The 9,759-nt window shown below is 39.5% G+C and overlaps 1 protein-coding gene across 2 annotated transcripts in view; it reads right to left on the bottom strand.

The window, feature by feature from the left end:
• Nucleotides 1-2,493: 2,493 nt before the first annotated feature.
• atp10b (ATPase phospholipid transporting 10B) overlaps nucleotides 2,494-9,759 on the bottom strand; it is a 19,728-nt gene continuing 12,462 nt past the window's right edge. For both annotated transcript variants that reach the window (XM_008420042.2, XM_008420043.1), the window contains 12 exons: nucleotides 9,162-9,666; nucleotides 8,963-9,063; nucleotides 8,749-8,875; nucleotides 8,460-8,644; nucleotides 5,708-5,975; nucleotides 5,224-5,300; nucleotides 5,013-5,138; nucleotides 4,714-4,914; nucleotides 4,529-4,609; nucleotides 4,333-4,437; nucleotides 3,897-4,084; nucleotides 2,494-2,916 (listed from right to left, as the gene is read on the bottom strand). In XM_008420042.2, the coding sequence (XP_008418264.1) occupies nucleotides 2,631-2,916; nucleotides 3,897-4,084; nucleotides 4,333-4,437; nucleotides 4,529-4,609; nucleotides 4,714-4,914; nucleotides 5,013-5,138; nucleotides 5,224-5,300; nucleotides 5,708-5,975; nucleotides 8,460-8,644; nucleotides 8,749-8,875; nucleotides 8,963-9,063; nucleotides 9,162-9,666 (2,250 nt within the window). In that variant the 3' untranslated portion in view covers nucleotides 2,494-2,630. The remainder of the gene's footprint in view (nucleotides 2,917-3,896; nucleotides 4,085-4,332; nucleotides 4,438-4,528; nucleotides 4,610-4,713; nucleotides 4,915-5,012; nucleotides 5,139-5,223; nucleotides 5,301-5,707; nucleotides 5,976-8,459; nucleotides 8,645-8,748; nucleotides 8,876-8,962; nucleotides 9,064-9,161; nucleotides 9,667-9,759) is intronic.

Below are 9,759 nucleotides of genomic sequence, written 5' to 3'. Positions count from 1 at the left end.
AGTATTTTCAAAAACCAGTACTTTTTTACTTTTACTTAAGTAAAATGTTAATGTGGTACTTTGACTTTTACTTGAGTACATTTTTGTCTGTGTATTTGTACTTTTACTTAAGTACCTTTTTTGAGTACTTTCTCCACCACTGTATATATGTCTCTGAGCCATTTTTTTTCACATTAGATGTAAATGTTTTAAGGTTATTTAATTGTTTGATTACTGTTGGCAAGCTGTTTCTAGTCTGGAAGAACCAAACACAAATGGCAAAAACAAATTGTCTGTATGGTTTATCCATAAAGTAATAAAAAGTAAATTAACGTTCCTAGAGTAAAATGTGCTTAAACATACTTAGAAATGAATAAAATATTAATGCTAATTTACAAAGTCAACATCAATAACAAAGAAACAAAATGACAAGACAAGACAACAGGAAAACTAACAAGAAATAAATAGGTATTTCAGTTCTATGCAAAACCTTTGGATGGATGGAGAGCACAGTAAAAATGAATAGTTTTTCAAAATCATATGCACATTTTATAATGCATTTCATAAAATGATCTGGAACTTGTAGATTTATTTTTCACCGTGCACTGAGGATCGATCGCTAATTGATGCATTCTGTAGCTTTGTGAATTTCCCCTGTAAATTTCCACTCAGGCTCTGTAAGAGGTGARGGTCTGCCATCTAGTGGTTGYTCTAACTTGATGCAACAAACGTCATCAAATAATGCTCTTTATTTTTTATGTTGCATTCCTCTGTTTAAGCTTTTCTTTAGGCTTGGAGTGCTTTTATTTTAATTATCAGCTTCTGCCTTAGCTGGACTGAAGCCARGAGTGAAAACTTGWGATCAAGAAAGAACAAGTGTTTCCAGTTTATTGTGTCACACCTTAACATAAAAGCACGATGGGTGTATTTGTGGCAGTTTGTTTTTGCTTCTTCTGCACATTTAAAGTTTTAATTAAGTGGTTTTTACATGTTATGTTTTATTTCAGTTTTTTGTCTTTTTATCTAAAAGGACCGAATGTACTCATAACCTGTTAAATGTGGTTGTTTGGTGACTGGCTCTTATCTCTTGGCTTATCCTGAATCAAAACTCATGCTGAGTTTTTGCATGAGGAAGAAATATTGGGGGAATGTGATATCAAGTATCAGTAATCAGCAAATTGGCATTTGGGTTAGATTGTGACAGATTAGAACAAAGTGGGGTTTTGCCAAAATGGAGAAATTTGCTTAAAGGAACAATAATCTTTGTTCTGTTCTGTCCTGTTAAACCTACTCAGTTCCTCTTACCTCCTTTTCCTTAGYTTCGTAAACCAGCTTTTATTAAGCAAGAGTGAATTTCACTCAGAAGCTGGTGTTTTCTTTTGAAATAAATTTGTTGTTGTTGTAGAGCAGAACGGATTTATGCTTCCAGTCTTAAATTTGTCTATGCATGCATCACATCTTAGTTATATATTGACACGAGTTGGCTAAATTAGGAAACAGATTCATATCTGTGTATAAATGTTGTTCGCCTTTATGCTGATTGTTATGGTTTTATTTTTGGAAGTATGTGATCACATAGGAAACATTTGATTAAATGATTGGGCTTTTACACTAAAAACCTTTCAAATAACATTTTTACCATGTTGCCATCCTGAATTTAGGTAATTATAGGGCAGCAGGGGTCTCATGGTGGTCTTAAACGTGATCAGACCTCATTCAGTTTGATTATGCATGTTTAGATTTCAGTGCAGCCATATTGCCGAGGGAATAATGCTGTTGCAATTTATTGAGTGTAATCGGCTCCGAGTATCAAAGTGAATACTGGGATGCAGGTTTTTCCAGAAAAACAAGCAGAGCCGACTCACTCTACCTGTAATCGGATGTGACATCATCATGTCCTTTATGATGTTAATGAACAGGTAGCTCAAGTCATCTATGAAACTGGTAATTATGTTTCTTATTGTTGTTGTTCTTAGAAACACAGTGTCACAGCTCTCGTGTGGCGAATCCAAATCTAAGCAGTCTGAATCCCTGCTTCCCTGTGTCCCGTGTGACCTTCTCACAGCCCTTCATTTTCACCGCTAGAGGGCAGCAGGGATCTAACTGCAGGCGGCGGCGTGTTATATAAGCTGAGCCGCTGCTGTAYAATGAAGTATGCCCATGATAACTCAGCCCTTTTTTACAAGTGGWTGTGCTTGTGCACACTCCATTTCCATAAAAAGCTCCAGGATTTGCAGCATAGAAACCAATTTTCCACCTGATTCATTTTCGTTTTGGATTTTGCTTGTTTTAATGAAGATGCTCCAACAGCATACGCGCTAAATGTTCACAATCGCTTTATTGGTTTGGCCTGAAACAGGTGAGGGGATAATATTGGAGACATTAGAGGAAGGTGCTTCTTTTTAAGGGTGGGTGGCCACTAACTGGGTTAGCACCGCCTCCTGAAAGCCCACCGGGATTGTAACAGGCTTATGTATTGCTTTGTTATGATGAGAAGAGGAAGACGGGTCTGTGCATGCTTTAATTAAGCAGTTTATTGCAAAATTAACTACAGTCAGAGAGCCACACATGTGCCAGTTAAGATATTTACAGTTTCCTGAATAAATTATCATMACAGCGATTCTCGCCTTCCATCCGGTTGCCTCCGTTTCTCACGTGTGCATAGCCCTCTGACGGCTCTCCGTGATGACGTTCAGGCTAAGATCATCCCCCATGAAATCAGAGTCGGGGAGAAACTCGGGGAAGAAGTCCGCAGGGGTCTCCAGGGTAGGAGAGGGTGGGTCAGAAAGCTCGTAGCGTTTGGCCGGTGCTCCACCCCTGAAGCCCCTCCACTCCTTGATCCACTGGTCCCTGGTAGAAGGGTCCATCCGGTCCAGCTGCCTGCCTTGCAGGAGCGGGGAGGGGGCGACAGAGTTCTTCAGCACATGAAACGTGTACCTGAGGGAAAGAGCGCGGTGATGAGAAAGTAGGCCAGTGAAAAACATATAGGCTTTTGATGTAAATCAGAGCGCTCTCTCTAAAAAAATCAGCACTTTCAGAGGAAGCAGGGAGGAAGACGATTAAAGCAGCAGCTGATCCTCGACGTTAATATTAACATGACGCGTTTACAAATCTGCAAATGTAGTTGCAGTATAAGGTTATTGAGCTGAATAAGTCAAAAAGAAATGCAGAAAAATAAAATAGGTATGATCTGATTTACATGTTGAAAACATACTAATACACAGCTTGCAGCTATGCAAATGCTCCAAGTTTTATATTTGTAARGCAAAGAGAAAGGAAACTTGGAAAAAATATATGTCAAGCTATAATCCTTTCTATTTCTTAGCTTCCCATTCGTTGTGCTGACTGACTGTTATAGTGAACTATATGAATGATTATATTAAGTTAAAATGCAGTTAGGAGTGAATTTTTGACCTTCAGCTCACAAAATAATTTTCCTTGTTCGAACTCATGAAAAATATGTGTCCCTTTCATAAAAAGTGGGACAACGTCTTGATAGCATTCACTACAATTTATCAGTCTTCAGCTATTTTGTAACTAATTCTAAATTTAAGACRACAAATTCTGACATTTTTACTGTGCAATTGTTAATCTCTGTAGGATATTATCTGAGGATTGTTAATTTTTTTTATTCAGTAAGARCTTTTTATTACATTTCAAAGCAAAAATTAAAAAAAAAACTAGAAAAAAATACAATGTTTATATACATTTTTAATTCTTTTTTTTTTTCCAATTTTTATACATTATCAGACAGTTTCTATTACCATTTTGTTTAAGGATGAAAGACAGATTAGAAAAATTCTTTTTTTTTTATTTAGTGCTTTATCAGTATACTAATAAGTGCATTATTTTCAACAGAAAGTGTTGTAAAAATAAATTAGTGCAATAAATCACAGATGCAGAGAGGAGGACTGTACCTGGGCAGCAGAGCCACCACGGTGCAGAGGGTGACGATTAGGTAGAACATGGGGTCGGCCATCTGGTTCTGGAGGATCCAGTAAGGATTGGATGGAGGATTACAGGTAACACAGACGGCGGTGTAGGCCAGCGTCACAATGAAGTACAGCGCCACACTGCCCAGCATGATGACCCAATGGACCAACGTCTAACCATACAATCAGAAACAAAACGAAAGAATTACACAAACTGGCATTAGCAATGTCTGGTTAGTGCAATTTTTATGTAAATAATTTTATGGAACTTCAGATAGTTGTTGAGTTAAAAGTGGTTTTATGAAATGGTTTAGATCAGCCAGAAGGGAATAAACTATCATATCACAGCAAAGCAATCTGAACAAACCTAAATCTATTCCAAAAACTAAAGTATCGGTTTAAATATCACTTCAGCACTCACCCATGATTTGACTTCGATGCCAAGATGCAGCAGGATAGTAAATAAAGCAGCTGTGTTGAGCGGCGTGCCAAAGGTGAAAAGATCAACGTCTGAATCCTGGTAAGCCTAACGGGAGAATAAAATAAATTGTCAAATGTTTGGCAGARTGACTAATAGATGAATTACTGCGACTTATAATGACAGATGTGTTTCCTACCAAATATGGAATGAAGAAGCAGACCAGACTTTGATAGAAAGCATCCAATATGGAAATCCAGAAAGTTAAAAAGTTGTATTCCTAAATTTAAAAAAAAAGACACATATTTACATACAGTAGTAAAATCAACAATTGAAAGTCATAGTTACTAAAACTGTTACTTTGAATGTATTTCCTTCACTTACCCCTTTTCCCTGACCAGTCCGGTACAGTTCAGGAACCCCTTGCAGCAYCTCTACTGAAACATCTTTGTCAAAGATGCCAAACATGATGGGTGGAGTGGAGGTGAAGAACAGGTTGAAGAAGATCATCAGCCAGTAGTCGATCATTGTTGTGGCAGTGAATCCACAGAAGAACTGATACCAGAACAGCAAGTTCACGTAGGCCTGAGGAGCGCGTTGAAAGGCACCGTTATTTTTTCTTTATAACAGAATACACAGATYACTCATACAGCAGAGCACTCTGACTCGGATGCAACACTCACCACATTCTTGTAGAAGAAATAAATGATCATGTTGGCCAGTCGAGTGTAGCACCAGTGTCCATGGACGAGGACAAGCTTTTTCAGGTGCTTGAAGCGTGATATGGCAAAGTCGCTCGCCATGACCGCCTGAAAAGACCAAAACACCCAACACACTGTGATTCARTCTGGGAGCAGGACGGATGTAAAGGTCTTTACAAAAATCAGTTCCCACCTGCATGCCCTCCTGACCGGATATCCCAATGCCAACATCAGCTGCTTGGATCATGTTGACATCATTTGCACCGTCACCTGCGAAAAACGTTTGAAGCATTATTACCTGTGTGGTCACTTTTTAAATTTTTTGTAAATTTTTTTTATTGACCCTAAAGGTTGTCACTTCGTACCGCTTAGTAAACACAGATCACTCAAGATTAGGTGTTTAATGAGAACACTAATAAATTAGTGCCTCAGGTTAACTCTGCTGGTCTACCAGTTGTGTCTGGTTTCATACACACTTGTGTAAATCCAGAGAAAAAAGTCAAATATAATTSGTTCATTTTGCAAGCAACATTACTGTAAAAAAAGTTACGTATAATTGATGTGTAGCTTCTTAACCAAACAAACCTTAAAATGATAAAGAAGCGAATAAAAGGAAGAGGTAGCTGCMATAGGAGAAGATTATAAACAAACACAATATAAATTCTACTTTAACTTACCTACAGCTAGCGTCATGACTTTGAGTTTCTCCCTGACCAGTTTCACCACTGCGCTCTTTTGCAGGGGCGTCACTCTGCAGCAGAGAACCGAGCGGCAGTGTTTCGTCAGTTCTACGAACCGCTCCTGCAGGTCAGGCGACTTAGCCATATCTAGAGTGTTTCCATCAATCACCAGAGAAATGTTCTGGGTGGTGCCAACGTTGCGAGGGTCGTCTCTGTACCTCCTCACCTCCTCCAGAGTGCAGTCCAGGATGGCTGTGCACGTAACCTGGAAAAAAACAGAAGCTTCTAATAACTTGATATTTAGCTAAAGATGCATTTTTTTTTTWMMAWWWWAAAAAAAGGATATGTTTGCCTAATGAACCAAGTAATGTTTTTCAAAAATGGCCAGAAAATAAATAGAGATGACACAGTAGAAATCCGCTCTTTAACAGGACACAGATTACTGTCCGTGCTGAGTCAGGCTCTGGTCCCATTAGATTCATCATTATTGCGTCTGAATAGCTCCAGACGTAGCCAAAAGAAGGTAGTCATGATGACTGCTCCACTTTTTAGTTTTTCTAAAAACAGATTACAGTTCTCGGTGAAGTTCATTAGTGTTGGTGGGAAGGTGGATGTGGGAGGTCGTCTCTCCAGTGGTCACTGAGTTATGGTTGTAAGCAAAAAAAAAAAGTTCATTAAAGTGTATTTCCTGAGAGGGTTGAATATTAGACTGGTAATTAGATATGAAAGCATTAGTTATGGTGTTGGGGGGTATCTCACTCCATTCGTCATCAGTCACTGGTGCCTCCGAGGGACACACAGCAGCCCCACTTATTTCAGACAGATCCACGTGTATCCCTTAGAGCTACCAAGTAATTTTTTATCCAGCCAGGGCCAGAAGGAAAAGACATGGTCAAGTCATTATGAAAGGCTTGTTCCTGCGCAACCACATTTTAATGACCCGAGTGAGGAAGGCCCCCCCACACCGTACACCTTATCACGCTCTAATGGAAAGTTAGGGTGTAAATTTTTGTTTAAATGTAGAAGGGGTCAAATGAGTGGAGACGTTTAAGTCGGAAACAGGAAACGTCTTGAGGTTGCACCTCGGAAAATCCTCGTAAGACACTTATTACAAACAAGATATATGTGAATACGAATACAGACAAAAGTATTATACGTTTAAAATATTATTATATATTCATTAAAAAATGTTTGTGTTGGTCAAATATTTTATTGTACTGCTGGAATTCATCTTTACATGTATGACTTCATTCATTATGACATTATGTGAACATAAGATATAATGCGAAACATAATTGTGACTCATTTTTTGACAGTAAATGTGATAAAAATAGGCAACCAGTTTCACATCTTGTTTTACTTTTTGACCATTCATACAATAATATAGAGTTAGCCTTGTGCAAATAAATGTTGAAATATTCTTGTCTCAAATCTGGAAAGCTTCTTGATACAAAACAGGATCTAAACGGGCATGAGAAATGCTTGTTGAGAGGTTTCGTCAGTGCATGATTGAATTTGCTGGGCATAATTGGGAAAAGTCCACACCTAATTAAGGTCCTAAAGTCAATTTTCTATGCATTAATGTGGGAGGCGAGAGGCAGCCGAGGCTGGAGTCCCGCTCCGCTCTCGCAGTAGCTGAACACAGCAACTGCACTCAACAGTAACGCAATACAAGCAGCAGGAAATGACATCATGGAGGTTTTGTTTAGAAGAAATGTTAAACCTGAAATGCAAATTCAAAAACCTGTTCTGTTTGATATTTAAGGATTATTATATGTTAATAAAGTGAAAAAAAACATGAACTGAGTTGAGTTTTGACGTAAAATAAAAAATATGAACAGAGCTCCCCTCTGTCAATATGAGAAAAACACTTTAAATGAAAAACAATATGATTTTATTAGGAATAGAAACACATCGTACCAGACCAATAAGTCTGGGTTTTTTGATATGAGGTATTGTGACTCTGCACTCAGGGAGCTCCTCAGTCAGGGGATGGTAAACAATCATCAGAGTTATCTGTCAGTCACGTCTGACTATTTCATCACTTACATGGGTAAGTAGGGGATATGCACCCTCTGTGTTGCAAACAGTGTGAGAAATATAAGAAAATATCTCCTCATTTCTGATATACTGGTCCTTAAGAACTCTGAACATGATTGATCTTTTATTCACAACCTAAAAACACACAAACCGATAAAATCTCCTACTGCTCTACAGCGAATGCAGATTTGGACAAAAAGAAAACAAAATTGCAATATAAACTTTTGTTTATTAATTAACAGGGATGGACCAAGAAATCATATTGTAACCAAATTATAGGATTTTCAATTTGACCAACCAGCTGAAAGCTCTTTTTCAATGAATAAACCATGAGTAAAACAACACTCTTCAGTGTGGAAACTGGTCCAGAGGAAAGACAGCGGTTCTCAGCACGAGACTAAGACGTTTTTTATGAGGAACATGTCAGCTGTTGATTCCAACTGTTTGACAAAGAAATAAACTTTCACTTGTTCATAAAAGCACCTGTCAGTCACAAAGCATCCATCCATCCATCCATCCATACACACACACACGCACGCACGCACGCACACACATACATACATAAACTGTCATCAAAAGGCTGTGTTAAGTATTTTTATACCTTTACTATAAAGTTGTGACTTTATATATATATATATATATATATATATATATATATATATATAAAAAACGGTGCCACGCTCAGTGAAGCAGCCTGCTGCCTCCTCACCTTGTTTTTGCAGCTCATGTTAATCACCAGGTCTTCCTCCTCCAGTAGCCTGCAGGCATAGCCGATGTTGACAGCCGTCTCTGGCTTGTCACCTGTCAGCACCCACACATGGATCCCTGCCTCCCGCAGAGCCACAATGGTGTCTGGGACGTTCTCCTGCAGACGGTCCTCAATGCCAGTTGCCCCTGTAGGAGGACAAATATCCCGAGACAGGCATCATTCACACGATGATCTCGTCACGAGGACGTGCCTCTCTAGTGCTGGGAATGGAGGGGTTGATGGGTGTTACCTAGCAGGGTGAGGTTTGTCTCCAGCTGCACAGCAGTTTCCGTGATGAGCTCCTCTCTGCACTCCATAGCAGCCTGCGCCCTTTTCCTCTCACCTAGCCAGCTTTGATACGTGCTCTCACTCACAACCTGTCACAGATGAAGAGAAATTATGAAAACAAGTTAATGTACAGTAGGATAAATGATMAATGATGTGAATTTCTAAGGATTTCATACTTTTTTTGTGATGCAGAGTGTGCGGAGGCCCTCCTTTGCATAGCAGTCAAGGTGGTATTGGGTGTCAGCTGCTATATTTTTCTCAATTCCACTGAAGTTTTCTAGAAGCAGAATCGGAAATGTTCACTCACAATAAGCTCGATTTATTAAGTATGAACGAAATGCATCTAGAAATGTCCTTTTTTTGACCAGCATGTACCTGCATAAGGTGTTCCAAGTAGCTCCATAATGGAGTAGTCTGCACCTTTAGTGTACAGCACGTAGTCTTTGGTGACTGGGTGTCTCACCAAAACAGACATCCTCTTTCTGTTGGAGTCAAAGGTCAAGGTGTCCAGCACCTCAAACACCAGGTCCTCCCCAGATGGGAGCCTCACAGTCACACTGTCAGGGGTCCGTGCCAGCAGGATGAAGCCATATGCTCTGGCTGCGTACACCAAGGCGGCCTCATCGGGGCTCTCTGCCTCGTAGCACAGTTCCTCCGCCTCTACTATAGTGCTGCCATTTTGAGACGGAGAGTGGAGAGAACAAGTCCGGAGTATGTTTGCGTCTGCTTCGTCCTCCGTCTTTGCGGAGTCTATGACTGGATCTTCTGAGAGAGTGTGGTTCCTCTTGTTGCGCTGGAAGAAAGCCCCGGCTTTTTTCACCAAACTGGAAAAGCTCTCCAAAGGGTCGCGCGTCTGGCTGGAGTGTGGAGACGTGCACTCCTGAGTCAATGTAACAGCATAGCAAAAAGTTATAATGCTATAGTAAGAGACATATTTTATTATGAGCCAAACAAATGAAGCACATTTATAAAT

Source organism: Poecilia reticulata, linkage group LG10 (genome assembly GCF_000633615.1).
Source record: "Poecilia reticulata strain Guanapo linkage group LG10, Guppy_female_1.0+MT, whole genome shotgun sequence".
Taxonomy (NCBI): Eukaryota; Metazoa; Chordata; class Actinopteri; order Cyprinodontiformes; family Poeciliidae; genus Poecilia; species Poecilia reticulata.
The sequence above is the reverse complement of the archived record's forward strand: the minus strand, read 5'-3'. Positions and strand labels throughout refer to the sequence as shown.